We start from the raw sequence: 18742 nt of genomic DNA, 5'->3' as shown, positions 1-18742 counted from the left end.
TCTTTTGGAACGGCTTCTTCCACTGACCGGACTTAGAGCCACTGAATCCGGCATTGACCGCCGTATCCTCGATGTTGTCACTATTGTTTCGGCGCTTGTATCTATTGCGTCAGGACTTGTCTTTGTTGCTTTTAACTTCGGGGGTGCCGGCGTCGCTTGCATTGTTTTTTCTACGGGCCAACCAACTGTCCTCGCCCGCACAAAAGCGGGTCATGAATGCCATGAGGGCCACCATGGTTTTTGGCTTTTCTTGTCCGAGGTGGCGAGCGAGCCATTTGTCGCGGATGCTATGCTTGAAAGCCGCTAGAGCTTCGCCGTCCGGACAGTCGACAATTTGGTTCTTTTTAGTTAAGAACCTTGTCCAGAATTTCCTGGCGGACTCTCCGGGCTGTTGAACTATATGGCTTAAGTCATCAGCGTCCGGAGGTTGAACATATTTACCTTGGAAGTTGTCAAGGAAAGCCTTTTCCAAGTCCTCCCAGCTGCCAATGGAATTTTCAGTCAGACTGTTTAGCCAATCCCGAGCTGGCCCTTTGAGTTTTAGAGGGAGGTATTTTATGGCGTGGAGATCATCTCCGGGGGCCATATGGATGTGGAGAATGAAGTCCTCGATCCACACCGCGGGGCCTGTGGTTCCTTCATGGGCTTGAATCCTTCTGGGAATTCATGATCCAAGACCTCATCAGTGAAGCAATGAGGGTGTGCGGGGCCTCTATATCGGGCTGTATCATGACGCGGTTCTGATAGAGTCCGTCTGCGGTGTTCAGCCCATGCATGACTGGGTTTGTCACGTCCGAATAGGTGGCCGTTGTCGCGTGTCGAGGCGCGTCTTCGTGATCCGTAGATTGATCTGGTATGTCCTTCTTTATTGTTCAGGTTCTGTCAGAGGTCATATGTATGGTCGTGGGCTAATTTACCTCTACCTGAGTGATGAGGCGGGGCGGGCTGGTGTTCGGCATGAGTTGCCGTTTTGTCCCGACCATGTGGTGGTCGGTCGGCCGTATTGTGCGATGGTGGTATGTACTCCGGCGCCTCCTCGTTGAACTGAGGTAGCAATTTGCGCTTTGGGTAGCTTTTGGTTGGGCGCTTGAGGCCGTATTCTTCGGCTGCTAGGACATCGGTCCATTTATCATTGAGCGGATCTTGGTCAGCTTGAAGCTGCTACTGCTTCTTTTTCTGGGTCCTTGCCGTGGCTATTAGCTGGCGCTTGAAGCACTCCTGCTCAAGAGGTTCCTCAGGCACGATGAAGTCTTTGGTGCCGAGGCTCACCTCATCTTCAGAGAGCGGAAAATAATTATCGTCCTCCGAATCTTCATGCGTGGCCTGTTTAACAGGGATAACCTGCTCATCTTCCCGTTCATCTTGTTTGTTTGCTTTATCGACGGGGTCTTTGTTGTCTTCGGCACCTTCCAGAGTGTCATCTTCTCCTGTGCCAGTGTTGCTGTTTTTACTGCGGCGTGACTTAGAGCGGCGCCGCTGACGCCGGCGCTTGGACTGTATTTCGGAAGGTTTATCCTCAACTGGGTCTTCCTTATCGTCACCGATGTGCTCCTTTGGTGCATCCACCATGTATACATCATACGAGGAAGTGGCCGTCCAGCGTCCGGTGAACGGCGGGTTCTGGGCCTCTTCTTCTCCGGCATCGTCGTCCATAACATCGATGTCCTCGGAGTCGTAATCAAGTTCGTCGGTCAAATCCTCAATCGTGGCTATAAAGTGGGTGCCGGGTGGGAAGTAAAATTCTCCATCGTCAACCCCTTGTTCGAGCGGGATATAGTTCGGCTGAGAGTCCTCTGCCAAGGACAGGTTTTTTAATGAGTTTAGCACATCGCCCAAAGGCGAGTACTGGAAGATGTCTGCGGCGCTGAATTTGAAGATCAATAAACGATCAAGCTCGGCGTCCGCGGGCTCGCGCGGTTCGGAACCTACGACCGGAGACGAGTCTGCCGTTCTGGTGGCATAGGCATCGTGTGAGACCAGGTCCATGTGCGGCTCCAACGCCGTGGAATCTGTGGCCTCCGAGGTGGGGTTAATCCTCCCGTCTTTGGATGGCGCGTCCTGCTCCGACTCTAGGGCCAGAGCGGTTACAGAAGCGATCTCCTGGATGCAGTCCGATGACAGATTTAGGTTATGATCATCAGGGTGACCGGGAGCGGCCGCCGCGGTATCGAATCCAGCGAAGATCAAGTCTCCACGGATGTCTGCGACATAGTTCAAGCTCCCGAATCTGACCTGATGGCTAGGAGCGTAGCTTTCGATCTGCTCTAGATGGCCAAATGAGTTGGCTCGCAGTGCGAAGCCACCGAACACGAAGATCTGTCCGGGGAGGAAAGTTACTCCGCAGATAGCGTCATTATTCACGATTGAAGGGGCCATCGAACCTTTCAGCGACAGCACAGAGGAACTCTCAATGAAAGCACCAATGTCGGTGTCAAAACCGGCGGATCTCGGGTAGGGGGGCCCGAACTGTGCGTCTAAGGTTGATGGTAACAAGAGATAGGGGACATGATGTTTACCCAGGTCCGGGCCCTCTCTATGGAGGTAATACTCTACTTCCTGCTTGATTGATCTTGATGAATATGAGTATTACAAGAGTTGATCTACCACGAGATCGTAATGGCTAAACCCTAGAAGTCTAGCCTGTATGACTACGGTATTGAGTATATCCTTTCTGGACTACACCCTCCGGTTTATATAGACACCGGGGGGATCTAGGGTTACATAGAGTCGGTTACATAAGATGGAATATTCATAGTTGTTCGCCTAGCTTGCCTTCCACGCCAAGGAGAGTCCCATCCGGACACGGGTACAGTCTTTGGTCTTCATATCTTCACAGCCCATCAGTCCGGCCCATAGATAACAGGTCGGACGCCCGAGGATCCCTTAGTCCAGGACTCCCTTATCCGGCTCCGCTCCCCGAAGACCCAGCCAATCCTCTTCTAATGAGGATGCTGGTCCCGGCGCCATACCAGGCGCTGACAAAGAAGGACAAGAAGAAGAAAAGGAAGGAGAGCACCTCGGACGCAATGTCCGGAGATGCTGATTCCCAGTCCTCTCACGAGGGTGATGACGAGGAGGAGGAGGAGGAGGAGGAGGAGGAGGAGGAGGAGGAGGAAGATCCTCCCCGCAAGGGTAAAAAGAGAGTGGCCTCCGAAGACTTGGAAGCCGAAGCGTCCAAGAGGGACAAAATTACCCTCCCCGATGACTCGGGGTCAGACGCCGAGGTTGTCCCAAAGCATCGGCGCCGGACTAAGCCCCAAGCCGATTCGTAAGTGGTCTGGGATTTTTCGCACTTAGTCAATTAATGGACTATGATGGTAACTCTAAGTTCTGTCTTTTAGTCCGGCCCCGTCATCTTCCCCCATTATCTTCGTCCTCGGGGGATCTGCCACCAGAGATGATGGAGAGTGGGTCACCTCCATTAGCCTCCCTGCCGCCTAAGGCAGATGATGCCGAGGTGTCGTCTCATAGGCCCTCCCCAAGCCTTGAAGAGACGCGGGGGGGGGGGGGATTTAACAGTGCAAGAGGGTAATACCTCGGCTGCCAGAGGGCCGGGGAGGACGGTCCTCATGGAGACCGGCGACGAGGGCCCTGGTCAATCCATCCCCCAGCCGCAGACTGCTCCGGAGACCAATACGGCCCGAAGTCTAGTGAACGACCCGAGGGGAGAAAAGGGAGCGGCGACCTCTGCTAATCTGGAGGTGCCGAATACCACGACGGACGCTCTTTAAAGTGCATCCGTCCTAGAGAGCACCGCATCCTTATGGGTGCGGTGTCTGAGAAGATTCAGTCTGCCAAGAGCGTACTGAACGAAGCCTTCTCCAGCCTGCTAGCAGGGTTCGAGGTACGCAATGTAATATTTTTTTATCTTTTATGAGAAATATGCTCGTATATAGATAGTAGCCCCTGAGACTCTGTTCGGTTTTCTAAAAGAAAAGCGAGCAGAGGGTCAATAATCAGTTGTCAGGTGGTAACATACTATTTTATTTGAATTTCAAAACAGACCTCTCTGTTAGCGGCGACTGCCCAGTCAGCGACGATTTCCGAACTCAAGCGGAAACTGGAGCGAGCCGATGAGGATCTAGACCTTGTTAACACGCGGCTCGACCAAGTGCAAGGTATAAGATACATCTTGCTGTATGCCTGTTTATTTCCATGCTTTTGTGGAAGTTGAAGAGCTTTACTATGCATGGTTGTACAAATGGTGCCGCCGCAGTGGAGACCCTTCGGGGCGAGCTTAATCAAGCCAAGGAGCAGGCAAGGGTAAGCCAGGCGGCTGCTGACAAGGCGGCTGTGGACTTAAAGGCCAAACAGGCAGCTCAGCGCCGCTTTGAGGAACGGGTGACTGAGATGGGGGAAAGTATCCTGTACTCCGATCAATTGGGTGCTCCGGCTGCACCGCACACAGCAGGGCCGTTAGATACAAAATACAAGGACAAGATAGAACGCGAACCCCAAGCCCTTTGAATTTTGCCAAAAAGCCCCATGTAAGCAAAGAAATAGCTGTAATGTGCACGTCACTTGGTTGTGCTATTCCCAGTTTGGAACAGGAAGAACACAGACAGACTAGGGCATCGGCGGTCAGCCGGCGGACCTCGCCGTGGGCGCTGCGGCGGAAAAAGTTCGCCACAGTACGGATGTACTGTCCCCCGACTTCCAGCGGACAACTAGCCCCACCCCTGCCCGCCCTTCTCCAAGTCGGCGCAACCCCCTCCACAGCCACACACAGCGCCCAGCTCCACCATCCGCCGACGCCGGAGAAGAGAACCCCCAGTCTTCAGGTATGCTTTTGGATGTTACTAGTTTGTGTTATTATTATGTATTTTGGTTCTAATACATTGTTCCGTTTGTGCTGATTTTGTGAGTTGTGGCCAATTCTATTTTCAGTAGAATATATGTTTATATCTCTCTGTATAGGGGGCGCGGCAAAATTAATCAATGAAATTGCTATATTTTGCTTATACTACATTTCTAGCAATTGATAGCAAAATTTCAGCAATTTATGGTCTGACAGTGTACATGAGTACCAAGTAATTTCATCTACCTGTTCAAGTCCTGAACATGAAGTGGTTGTTGGCACAAGAGTGAGATTCTGCTTGAAGATTTAAGGCTTCTTACATTGTTATATTTTTCTGAATAATTTGTCCTGAACATGAGGTCCACAGGTTGTTGTTCTATGATATTTTGCTGAATAATTTGTCCAGTTGTATGATATTTTGCTATGGCATAAGGGCATCTCCAGTCGTTCCCCCAAGAGCCCACCGAGGAGCCCTTTTTTTCCGCCGGCGAAGCGAAATCCTCCCAGCCGGCTTCAACCCCAAGATCGCCTTCCCGCACTGCCCTCCTCTGCGTGGCCCTTCCGCCTTCAGTGCCGACCTCAATGTCCCCTACGAAAGCTCGCCTATTCCGATAACTATTGGAGCAGGGTGAAGTCGCCGACGAGCGCAAGTTTTGTGACCGCGCCGTCATGAGGAAGGAGAAGTCCGACGCGAGGTGGACGGTGATTCTGCAGAAACAGAAGGTCAAGCTCGACCTTCTCAAGACCAATGTCGTGGCCAAGAAAAGGAACACTGATCTGGCGTTCCTGATGAGAGGTGACACGGCGACGGTGGACGACGAGGCGAAGGCGTGGTACATGGCGGAGCGCGTGCTCATCTTGAACCAGATGCGGGCACCAGCGGCGACACCTACAACAACACCGCCGCCGAGCACCACCCCTGCTGCGCCCACTTCTGCAGCACCGCCCGAGCTCTGCCACGACGGCGGATGCCACACCGTCGCCGAGCTCTGCCCCACATGCTAAATTATGTTGCTGTACTCAGGACCATTTTCACAAACACTCTTTTCCTTAGTACATCTAAATGCCAATGCATTCCATACACATTTTCATTCTTCGCTGCTTTAGCATGGGATTTGTTGTTTCATTTAGACCTTGATGTGCTACGTCGCTCGTGAGAATCTAACTCTTTGTTGTTGAATGTAAATATGTAATGTCTAACACTTTTTTCTGCACCGAGCACGGAAGGATGGAGTCAATGAAAAGCATGCATTGCTCCAAGTGTCAGGTCAACTACAGCGATATGACTTGAAGATGGATTAAAAGGTCGTGGAATGCCAATGGATGGTTGTTGATTGATCCTTTTCTAATCTGACATGGATTTTCAACTTTTCATACACCCGACACTGTTGTCTTCTCATTTGTGGTGCAGATTTCACTAGTTAAAATCTTGGCTAGACTCTTCATTTACTCTTGAACGTTTGTTTTTCAAAATGTGCACTTCCTGTGGAACATATGTTTCTTTTTTATACCACCTTGGAAACTCCATGACACTATCTGTACAATATTTATATGTGATGGGCGAAGGTGAAAGCAATTAGGAGCTCCTGTGTTTCGTTCTGGAATTCAAGTTTTTTTTTTTGTGTGTGTGGATATCAGTTTAAGTTTTTTGAATGTAGTGCTTTCCTAGCAGCCAGTGAGAATTTTTTGTTTGATGTTGCACACGCTCCTGGTCATATTCGAGTTGAGCTTTGGTACATTAAGTTTCTTTATATAACATTTGTATCTGTCTATACTAGATACTAGAACAGATCTTTTCATTTGTTTGCAGACAAAGTGAACGCACATGCTGGACAGAAATTACACATTTAGTTACAATTGATACTCAATGGCGCATTTTCAGAAAATGCTTGGAAGCGAAACCTGTCCCGGAGATTGTACATTAAGACGTCTTGACATGTTGACAGTCCAGGCACACCTGAGCCGCCAGAACCTCCAAGCGATAGTACAGTCGTGTTCTTTCTGTTCCAAACGGCACATCTTGTAATCGAAACGTTACAGGTATTCTGTACTTGTATGGGGGCTTCTCTACAAAATTCGAAGGGTGGGAAGTTTGGGTTCCATCTTGTCCCTATATTCTGTATCTAACGGCTCTGGTTTGTACGGTGCAGTCGGAGCACTCATTCCACTGGAGCACAGGATACTTTCCCACTGAGATGGAGCAAAAGCTCAAGGAGACTGCCGCCAAGTGCGAGTCCCTGGAAACGAAAAATAAAGTGAGGGTGACCGAACTCATCAAGGCCCTTCAAGATGCTTCGGAGGCACGGTCCGAATCCCACGCAGCGCGCGAGGAAATCCGTCAAGCTGGTCAGATAGCAACTGGTAAGCCTTTTCTTTTACAGGCTAAATTTGGGGACTGGAAGCATGCCTTGCTTAATCGACTGTGGAGTTCTCCAGACGCATATGCGGATCTGTCGACGAGTGCTACGGACGCCGCCCAATTCTTCCAGGTCCAGGAGGGGTACAAGTCAGAGAAGCTCTTCTGGTCGCAGTTTGTGGAGCAGGAGCGTCCCCTACTGCTAAATGACCAGATGGCACAATGGGCGGAGCTACATAAGATGTCTAGCGTGGCCATGAAGGACGTCATAGTCCGGCTGTGGCCTGCTGAAGCCGTTCCGGGCAGCTACTTCGGCCTCGTGCGGCATCTCATCGATGCGCTGCACCGGATTGACGCTGTCAAGAGGTAGTCCTGCATGGAAGGAGCGCGTATGGCTTTCGCCCGTGTCAAGATGCACTGGGTGAAAATGAATGCCGAAAAGGTGGCGGTCGAGGGTCCTCTCGAAAGCAAGGCCCACCGCACACCAGAGCGCTATTTTGAGGACATGCTAAAAGGAGCTTGCCTTATAGAGGGCCAATGCTCTAAGGACATAGTGTTTGAATAAAAGAGTCTGAACTGTCCGGGATTCGTGTTATAAATGAAGTGTTTTGTAATATATTCATTCCTTGATGAAAAGTTTTTATCCTCCTGTGCAGCCGTTTTATTGTATCTGAGAGTTCCCAGTCGTCGGCTTCAGCCCCCATGTAGATGCTACTGGGGTGTACGGAATTGCACATAACTACAATTAACCCAACGTCTTGGTCCTTGAAGGAGGTGTTAGTGCGGCGACAATCAGATTATTCGGTTTTATTGCTCTCACTTAGCTATAGGAGTTTGACAATGGGTCTATTAGGTAGCCCCTAGTATGTACGTGGCTACCCTGATGCAGATGTGTTACATATGTGACCAGGAAAGGGTCCTTCATATAATAAGGAAAAATCTCTAAGGATTGTAGTGAATCGCCGAGTGGCTGACTAGCTCTCGCCGCATCATGACAGTCAGTTTTCGGCTTTCTCTACTGAGGTGCTTAACCGGATGAACCAGAAACACAATCGCAGTAGTTCTACCTTTACTACCCTAGCCAATTAGACAGGACGTAAGGCAGCAAGCACAGGAGCCGGGCAACCCAACTATTGACCAAAGACATGATTCAGAGCTGATGTATATAATGCCGAGCTCCGGATGCCGAATTGTGCTGCAAAACTGTTTGGACTTTTGTTTGGCAACACATATGTTGCCGTGTAGAGCCCCTGGCAATTTTATGCCGAGGTGTGTACGGGAGACTACTTAACATGCGGAATAAAAAAGATACCGAATAAGAATTTTGTTTCACTAAAATTTGATTGATACATCAAAACGTAATCTTACAGAAGGTACCAATAACGAAGGCCATTTTACATGCCAGGGGTCTAGGGCTAAGGAAAAAGCTCTATACAGGTTCTTGAGCGAAGTTGTGGTCTGCAAATATGCTTTGCAGCTTCCTGCCGCACGTCTGCGTCGCTTTTGCCCAAATAAGAAAGATTTCTTTAAAGGGATGGTCTTCGGCCATGTATACGGAACCGGGCTCGGGAAGAGTCCTCGCGGGTCCGAAGAATGAGTACGTTTTGATTCACCTGTGGTAAAAAAGGAAAAGATGATTAAAGAAAGGGCAAGGCCATGTAAGGCCGAACCTTTGTATAGGCCGGTCCGTATATTGCCTTTGCCGATGCCCAAGGTATTTTGAGTGCATAATTGTGCACGCACAGTACGAATTTTGCTGATGTACGTGGCGGTCGATGAAGGCTAGGCTGCTAATCCATCCCTGAAGTTGCTGGACAACCGGTATGTAGAACTGCCCGATCCTGCGTGAAGAAGCCCGATGGCCTAATAGCCAAGGGGATGTGCGGCTTGATAGGGCCGCTTTGTACTTCGGCCGCAATGGCCGCTGTGTGCTCCTTGTCGGTGTCCAAACCGGCGGATCTCGGATAGGGGGTCCCGAACTGTGTGTCTAGGATCGATGGTAACAGGAGACGGGGGACACAATATTTTACCCAGGTTCGGGCCCTCTCTATGGAGGTAATACCCTACGTCCTGCTTGATTGATCTTGATGAATATGAGTATTACAAGAGTTGATCTACCACAAGATCGAGATGGCTAAACCCTAAAGCCTAGCCTGTATGACTATGGTAATGATCTATCGACTAGCCTGGCCTTGGCTTATATAATGCACCAGAGGCCTAGGATAACAAGAGTCCTATCCGAATACGTTGGTGGAGAGGAGTCCTTGTCTTGATCACCAAGTCTTGTGGAATACTCCTTGTATGCGGCATGGGCTGCCCGAAGTGGCCCATGAGTGAACCGCCATGGGGGTCCTCAGCCCGATCCACCTGGTTGGGAGACGATGCGGTGAGTACCCCCTAGTCCAGGACACCGTCAGTAGCCCCCTGAACCGGTCTTCAAGTTGGGGACGCTCCTCAATCCTTCCGAACTGTTCTTCATCTTCGGTCGTCGGTCTTGAAAACTGGTTCAACAAATCTTCTCGTCTTCGATCTTGAGGATCACAGAAGTGAATCCGAAGGGTTTACACATCGGGTATCCGAGGAGCCCATTTAAGTTCTTGGCCTTTATCAATGCCTTAGGATTATTTTTTACACCACACCTCGGGTTTGAAGTTGTTCCCGTGCGACGGTGTCCTCTTGCATCCGAGCTCCAACGTTGGACAACATTCGAGATATCTTTTGCAGCCAAGCACCAACGCTGGACTATATCCAAGCTCCAACGATGGTCAGCGTCCGAGGTGTCGTAAACTACCTCGGTCTTTTAAAAGATTGAACGAATTCAACCGAGCTTAATGCCGGAAATGCCCTCTATGGAGCCAGCCACTGGCGCCCGAGCTTTATGACGGACTGCTTCCGAGGTGGTGCACCACCCCGACCGCGGGCTGATTTTTGTGAATATTTTTTATTGGTGCAATTTACTCTCTGCCGAGATATATAGCCAGTATATGTATATCCAGTAGCCCTCAAGGTGTGTGTCAGTCTAAACCCAAGGTGCACCTGAAGGAAAACATAAAACTACTGATCCTAGTAGCCCCTGAGACTCAGATCGATTTGCGAAATCGGCCTGAGGATCAACTCCTGGCTCGGTAGCATACGTAGGAATAGAAACGCAGTGTAATATATTAGAGATAACAGTGATCGGCGAACGAGCCCTTGAGAGAGGGTTTTGAGAAATTGCCGCAATATATCAGCTTGAGGCCAGATAGGTCCAGATGGTACCAATTGTTGTCCGAAGACGCGTTTGCCCATAGTTCGATCAAGCCGAACACTAAGCACTTTGAATTTTCTGCACTGAATAGGCAATGCAGTAGCCCCCAAGACACTGATCGGGTGGCAACACCAGATCAATGGACGCCTTTAATATTTATAAATAGTGAGCGCGAAGCCCAGTAGCCCCCGAGCCTTAATGTGGGCACGGGTGGCCGAATTAAGGATCAATATCAGTGTGAAAAAAATTTGTTGTGTTTAACACAAACTTCTCGAAAAGAGAATAAAGATCTCTTAAAGGAGCTAGAGCCAGCGAAAGCTGGGCTCGCCAAGGTTGGCCCCAAGGGGCTTAATAGATAGGAAATCGATGCCACTTGGGATTTAGGGGAGCTTCATGTAAGTTGCTCGCTTGGTCTTTAAAAGATGAGCTGCAATAAATTGACTTTACTCGCAATTTATGATCCTATGTATCCAAGTATTTTACATCACTAATGCTCGGATCCGCATTGTACAAAACTTTGTTGACCGACCATCGGCTTCCACCTCCTCGGCCAGCAGCCGGGGAGTGTTTGTCATTCTTTATAAAGCCTTCATGAGAGCAAAGATTTACGACAAACAAGGCAATCCGGTCATACGTTTGATAAACAAAGGTACCCGGAGAGATATGTGATATTAAGAAACATCTTCCAGGGAAAATAGTCCCGCTATCGGTTCCTTTCTTTGGGTCGTCATGCTTATCATGATCATGAAACCTCACCTCCGATCAATGTGGGAGGACAATATTGAGGATTTAGTTCGGGGAAAGTTCCTGAACTCTATGGTATTAATGAACCAAAATGTTCACTTCCGTCGTTGCCGACCAATGTGATCCTTTAAGATCGCTAGCTTTCGGCCTCACCCAGTCTGAGGTACTAACTCAGATGACCCGGTAGTAACAATCACAGAGGTGCTCCCTTTACCACCTAGCCGAACAATCGGGAACGTAGGGGTAAGCACAGGAGCCAGCAACCCAGCTTGGCAAAAATCTTAAGTCAAATTGATGCATATTTATGGCTTTATAACGATGATTACGGAAGGCAGCCCTTGTATATTAAATACAAATGATGATGATATGTTTATTTTGACTCCGTTGCGACCGTTTATCAGTTGAAAGTGTCCCATCGTCGGCTTCTATCCCTTTGTAGATACTACGCAGGGTGTCTCCACAATAAGAAGACAACCCTTAGCCGACGTCTCGGTGCCCGAATGCGGTTCTGTTAGCGGAAAAGAGGCAATCAAATATGCGGTCTTTATAACTTTCACTTAGTCATGGGAGCTTTAAACTGGGGAAGCTGGCCACGAGCCCTCGATTAGTGTTTGGCGACAGCCGAGGTCAAGTCGTAAACACTTCGGCCAATGTTATGAACGGCCCGTCATTTAACATAGTCATCAGATCGCTGACCAGTTTATACTTATTGTGACAGTCGGTTTTCAGCTTTCTCCACTGAGGTGCTTAACCATGCGAGCTGGAAGCACAATCGCAGTGGTTCTCCCTTTGCACACCTAGCCGAACAAAGCGGAACGTAGGAGGCAAGCACAGGAGCCGGGCAACCCAACTATTTGTCCGAAGACACAATTTCAAACCGATGCATATATAGCAATATCCTAGAATGTTTTTGCCGAATCTCTAAAGGTGTCCGACATTGCACTGCGAGACTTATGCTGGAAACACACAAATAGTTTAAAACTGTCATAAGCTTGGAAAACCAAAAAACGTCCGTAAAAACTTGGCGTCCGAACAAGATCAGGTGTTCGGTGCCAATCCGAAAATTGGAAAAAAAAATTGTGCTTCTGTTGTGCTTTAACATGCCACATCCGATCTCAAGACTTCATGCGGGTCCGCCTACGGCTTCAAGCTCCTTATCCCAAAGGCGGAGTACTTCTCTGAGGTCAGTTTAGAAAAAGAATTTGCAACGACCAAGAATAAAACACATTTACTATAAAATAACTCATATAAACTTTAAGAGCCCCCAAGTGACTCGGGTAAGATAATTTTGTGTATAATGATTGTATGTACTGAAGTACTTATATCATATCTGTGTTCACCCGAACTTTAAACGCGTCTTAACCGACCGTCGGCTTGTCCCTCTTCGGTCAAGGGCTGAAAAGTGTTATGTACTCCACCTGTCGAGAATATCGACGATGTTTCCGATAACCAGGCAATCAGTCCATAAGACTATAACAGACAAAGTGCGCTTTGGGAACTTATGCTATATTACTGATGAAGTGTAAGAAGAATCTTCGAAGAAAATAGTACCCCACCGATACCTTTCTTCGGTTTCTCATTGTTACTATGATACTTGTGCAACAGAATTTTTGTGCTCATGAGTTCCGTTGTGTGCCGACCATGATCGAAAACAATAAGAGCACTAGCTTTCGGCTTCACCCAGTCCGAGGTACTAACTCGGATGACCCGGTAGTAACAATCACAGAGGTGCTCCTTTTACCGCCTAGCCGAAGAATCGGGAACGTAGGGGTAAGCACAGGAGCCAGGCAACCCAGCTTGCGAAACACTTAAGTCAACATGGTGCATATTGTGGCGTAATACACGAACAAGGAACGAAGCCATACAAGTATAATCATATGCAAGAGGAAAGGCTTCATAAAGGAAGCCCCTAAATAAACGGGGTATTTGAATTTGTGTGTCACAAACAAAGTTTTGACAAGGAATTTTGTCACAAACAACTTTTTGCCAAAAAGTAAACGCTTGGTCGAACCGAACAAAATTTAAAACTAAAAGTTTTTGAGCATGAACGCGACTTAGCTGGTTAATTGTGCTTGGTGTTGATGACGCGATTTGGTCTTATGGCGGGACGAGGACGCCCATTGATCTGTGACAGATCCGACAAGGTTTGCAGTCCTCGGCATGGCCGAGGTCCCAGCCTCCAAGCCCGAGGTGTCCGAGCAAGGAGTTCGGCACTCCGAGGTAGTGACATGGCTCGGCCAATGCAGGCTGGCAGAGTGACGCCAAAGTCCCCAGCATGGGTTAATGAAGTGATGACAAAGCCCTCGGTCCAGCCGAGGTGACAGCGCTGCCCAATCCGGATCATTTACCTGTGCACAGAAGATAGTGCAAGATGGAGATAACAATAATAAAAAATGTTGCATGATTAATAATTCATGCAAAGTGAGTAATAAAAGAAATATGGCCCGTGCGCTAAACACCCGACGAGGTAGGACCCTCTTGATGATGCCGAAGTCCCCGAGGAAACCGAACATGTCGGTATGGCAATTCAACCAACAAGATGATCATGCGAGCCGATTTATGCCAATTGGCACAATGACGTTGGCTTGTCGAAGTGACTGCGTGACGCACTCGAAGTCGATCACCTACACACATAAAATAGTGTGGTCCAAAACAAATAATATATATATATAATCCTTGCATAATTGCTTTTTGCAAAAATAATTTATTTAAAGATATGTGGCCTGGCGCCGAAGTCAATGTCTATGCAGGGCGTCGGCATGATGCGGTAAAGGCGTGGCAAAGCCGAATTCACAGGTCGGTCCGAGCTCCGGATGCGGCATTCGCCGAACTATGTACAGAAACTGAACGAACCACGACGCGACCACCATTTGATAGACCTGTGTACAGATGATGGAACAAACCAGAGTAATAATTCCTTGGAAAAGATAAACCCAAACAAACAAAAATTGCTAGGATTAATAGCACCTGGTTTATTTGTTGTAACAGTCCGAACAAAGGTTACTTCCAAAATCGGGACTCGATCCGCGCACCCATTGCTTGATGGGTGATGAAGCGACGGCACAGCTCTCAGTGTCAAAACCGGCGGATCTCGGGTAGGGGGTCCCGAACTGTGCATCTAAGGATCGATGGTAACAGGAGACAGGGGACACAATGTTTACCCAGGTTCGGGACCTCTTGATGGAGGTAATACCCTACTTCCTACTTGATTGACTGATGAGTATAGGGGTTACAAGAGTTGATCTACCTCGAGATCGTATGTTGTGGTCTAAACCGTACAGGTATGATGAGTAATGTCATAATAATCTATCGACTAGCCTGGCCTTGGCTTATATAATGCACTAGAGGCCTAGGATAACAAGAGTCCTAGTCGAATACGCCGGTGGAGAGGAGTCCTTGCCTTGATCACCAAGTCTTGTGGAATCTTCCTTGTGCATGTCATCGGCTGTCCGAACTGGCCCATGAGTAAATGGCCCTGGGGGTCCTCGGCCCAATCCAACTGATCGGGAGACGACATGGTGAGTACCCCCTAGTCCAGGACACCGTCAACGGCGATGCTGGCAAAGATTGTCTTGATGAGGCAAAGCCCCCGGTTCAGCTAACGTAATGAAGCTGGTCGGCTGGTGACTCCAAAGTCTTTGGAGTAGGTTGACGAAGAAATAGCGGAGCCCCTGGTCCAGCCGAGGTGTCGAAGTAGGTCGGCGTGATGGATATCGGCTTGAAGAAGCAACAGTGCGGCCATGCCGATGCAAGTCATAGCTCGTGACATGGTCAATGCCGGCTTGATGAAGTGACTGTGCGGCAATGCCGGTGTGCCCGCTCCGTGTAGTCCATGGGGCGGCGATGTTGGTGATGATTTATCCTTCGCGATGCCGAACTCTTGTTCGGCTCGCAGTGATGATGATCCGAAGAAGTTGGGCTCATCTCAACAAAGCGACGATGTGTCTAGTGCAGGTCGGCAGCCGTAGAGCAACGTTGTCGGGCTGGTTTGACACCGGCGCGATGGTGAAGATCATATTGGAAACTACTTTAAATTTAGCGGGATGTGTTTAGGAACAAAACACAATACCCCATACAAAACTTCCTTCAAAAAGGATGTCCGAAATCCCGTTCATAAAAAAGATGAACTCAGGTCGGATTCGTTCTCGCGCAGAAAACAGATCTAAAAAGTGATGCACTAATTGGATGGTTTCCAGAGTTTGGACGGTCGGATCGAGCTGAAATTTTGAGGGATGGTAGATATGGGAATTCCACAACAGATGAACGGTTGGATCTTGCAAAGGACCTCCGGGCTGGGCTCTGGTGATCACGCCCTAAACTCATCCAGATTCCCGTCCAGATTTGATAGGGCTCTGGTATATCGTAGATTGCCAGAGATTCCTCCATAAGAACTCGACGAAATTTTCCAGGCTTGTTGTAGACTCGAGGATACAAGTTCGTTGTCCAGAAAAACAGCACGGTCGCCTGAGGGTAATGTTGACGTTGAGCCCCTGAGCTCCATGGATGATTCCTCCATGATCTAGATAGAGATCGGAGTTGATTTTGATGAAGGCCCTCATCCGAACATGACAGGCGGAGGTAGGGCGCAGTCCTCGGTCAAGCCAAGGTGACCAGTCGAGCCGGCAACGAAGATGCCAACGTCGCAGTTGATCTACAGTTGACCCATTGATCCTTTGCTGATCACACAGCGGAACTCTCAATTAAAGCACCAATGTCGGTGTCCAAACCGGCGGATCTCAGGTAGGGGGTCCCAAACTGTGCGTCTAGGATTGATGGTAACAGGAGACGGGGGACACAATGTTTTACCAAGGTTCGGGCCATCTCTATGGAGGTAATACCCTACGTCCTGCTTGATTGATCTTGATGAATATGAGTATTACAAGAGTTGATCTACCACCATATCGAGGTGGCTAAACCCTAAAGCCTAGCATGTATGATTGTGGTAATGATATATCGACTAGCCTGGCCTTGGCTTATATAATGCACCAGAGGCCTAGGATAACAAGAGTCCTAGCCGAATACATTGGTGGAGAGGAGTCCTTGTCTTGATCACCAAGTCTTGTGGAATACTCCTTGTATGCGGCATGGGCTGCCCGAAGTGGCCCATGAGTGAACCGCCATGGGGGTCCTCGGCCCGATCCACCTGGTCGGGAGACGATGCGGTGAGTACCCCCTAGTCCAGGACACCGTCACTCCTCTGTACGGAGCGAGCGCTACATGTTTCCATTGATTGTAATGACGCCACATGGACCGGGCATCTTGAGCTTCAAATAGGCATAATGCGGACCGCATTGAAGCGGGAAAAATCGGTTTGTCCGAGCAATGCGTGATAGCCCCTGCGGAAGGGGACGATGTTGAAGATCAAGTCTTCGCTTCAGGAGTTGCCCGGCGAGCCGAAGACTACTTCCAGTGTGATTGAGCCCGTACAGCAGGCCTCTTTGCCAGGTTTTACTCCCTTGAAGGTAGTTCTAGTGGGCTTAATTCTTGACGGATCAATGCCCATTTTGCAGACAGTGTCTTGATAAAGTAGATTGAGACTGCTGCCGCCATCCATGAGGACTCATGTAAGGTGGAATCTGCTGATGATTGGATCGAGGGCTAGAGCCGCCGAACCTCCGTGACGGATATTGGTTGGGTGGTCCTTTCGATCGAAGGTGATTGATGACCCACAAGTATAGGGGATCTATCATAGTCCTTTCGATAAGTAAGAGTGTCGAACCCAACGAGGAGCAGAAGAAACTGATAAGCAGTTTTGAGTAAGGTATTCTCTGCAAGCACTGAAATTAGTGGTAACAGATAGTTTTGTGATAAGGTAATTTGTAACGGGTAACAAGTAATAAAAGTAAATAAGGTGCAGCAAGATGGCCCAATCCTTTTTGTAGCAAAGGACAAGCCCGGACAAACTCTTATATAAAGGAAAGCGCTCCCGAGGACATGTGGTAATTATCGTCAAGCTAGTTTTCATCACCCTCACATGATTCACGTTTGATACTTTGATAATTTGATATGTGGGTGGACTGGTGCTTGGGTACTGACCTGCCTTGGACAAGCATCCCACTTATTATTAACCCCTCTTGCAAGTATCCGCAACTACAAAAGAAGTATTAAGGTAAACCTAACCATAGCATGAAACATATGGATCCAAATCAGCCCCTTACGAAGCAACACATAAACTAGGGTTTAAGCTTCTGCCACTCTAGCAACCCATCATCTACTTATTACTTCCCAATGCCTTCCCCTAGGCCCAAACAATGGTGAAGTGTCATGTAGTCGACGTTCACATGACACCACTAGAGGAGAGACAACATACATCTCATCAAAATATCAAACGAATACCAAATTCACATGACTACTTATAGCAAGACTTCTCCCATGTCCTCAGGAACAAACATGACTACTCACAAATCATATTCATGTTCATAATCAGAGGGGTATTAATATACATAAAGGATCTGAACATATGATCTTCCACCAAGTAAACCAACTAGCATCAACTACAAGGAGTAATCAACACTACTAGCAACCCACAGGTACCAATCTGAGACTTTGGAACAAAGTTTGGATACAAGAGATGAGCTAGGGTTTGAGATGAGATGGTGCCGGTGAAGATGTTGATGAAGATTGACCCCCTCCCGATGAGAGGATCGATGGTGATGACGATGGTGATGATTTCCCCCTCCCGGAGGGATGTTTCCCGCAGAACAGCTCCGTCGGAGCCTTAGATTGGTTCCGCCAAGGTTCCGCCTCGTGGCGGCGGAGTTTCATCTCGAGATGTTGCTTATGATTTTTCTAGGGAAAAAGAATTCATATAGCAAAAGATGGGGCCCATGAGGCAGGGGGGCGCGCCCCCCACCCTCGTGGATGGTGGTTGGCCCCCCTCTGGTGCTTCCTTCGCCCAATATTTTATATATATTCTGAAACTGACTTCCGTGGAGTTTCAGGACTTTTGGAGTTGTGCAGAATAGGTCTCTAATATTTGCTCCTTTTCTAGCCCAGAATTCCAGCTCCGGCATTCTCCCTCTTCATGTAAACCTTATAAAATAAGAGAGAATAGGCATAAGTATGGTGACATAATGTGTAATAACAGCCCGTAATGCAATAAATATCGATATAAAAGCATGATGAAAAATGGACGTATCAACTCCCCCAAGCTTAGACCTCACTTGTCCTCAAGCGGAAGCCGATATCGAAAAATATGTCCACATGTTTAGAGATAGAGGTGTCGATAAAATAAAATACATACATGAGGGCATCATGATCATTCTTAGAACAGCAACATATATATATATATATATTGTCATATGATTTCTTATGCTAAAGTAACAATTCATTCACAATTTCAAGTATGAATCAGAAACTTCATTGAAAACTAACAAACTATAATCTTAGTCATTGAAGCAATTGTAATTTATCATAACATCGGAAAGAGTCAATATAAGAGCTTTTTAGCAAGTCCACATACTCAACTATCATTTAGTCTTTCACAATTGCTAACACTCACGCAATACTTATGGGTATGGAGTTTTAATCGGACACATAGAAAGATAGGGGCTTATAGTGTTGCCTCCCAACCTTTTACATCAACGGTAATGTCAAC

The 18742-nt window shown here is 48.1% G+C and overlaps 1 protein-coding gene across 1 annotated transcript; it reads left to right on the top strand.

Annotated features, from left to right (window-relative positions):
- The first annotated feature begins 4486 nt into the window (after window positions 1-4486).
- Window positions 4487-7791, top strand: LOC125544182 (uncharacterized). The gene is made up of 4 exons (XM_087547220.1): window positions 4487-6103; window positions 6609-6838; window positions 6949-7159; window positions 7235-7791. Exons 3-4 carry the CDS (start codon window positions 6994-6996, stop codon window positions 7522-7524), a joined length of 456 nt encoding a protein of 151 aa, XP_087403346.1. The 5' UTR covers window positions 4487-6103; window positions 6609-6838; window positions 6949-6993; the 3' UTR covers window positions 7525-7791.
- Window positions 7792-18742: the final 10951 nt, after the last annotated feature.

This window comes from Triticum urartu, chromosome 3A, assembly GCF_056163025.1.
Source record: "Triticum urartu cultivar PI428250 chromosome 3A, HENAU_Tu73, whole genome shotgun sequence".
NCBI lineage: Eukaryota > Viridiplantae > Streptophyta > Magnoliopsida > Poales > Poaceae > Triticum > Triticum urartu.
This window is presented reverse-complemented; position numbering and strand designations above follow the sequence as displayed.

Coding starts and splice junctions, on each gene's coding strand:
- LOC125544182 (XM_087547220.1), top strand. CDS start 6,994: ATGGAGCAAAAGCTCAAGGAGACTGCCGCCAAGTGCGAGTCCCTGGAA. Junction 7,160..7,234: donor AGCTGGTCAGATAGCAACTG/GTAAGCCTTTTC, acceptor GGAGTTCTCCAG/ACGCATATGCGGATCTGTCG.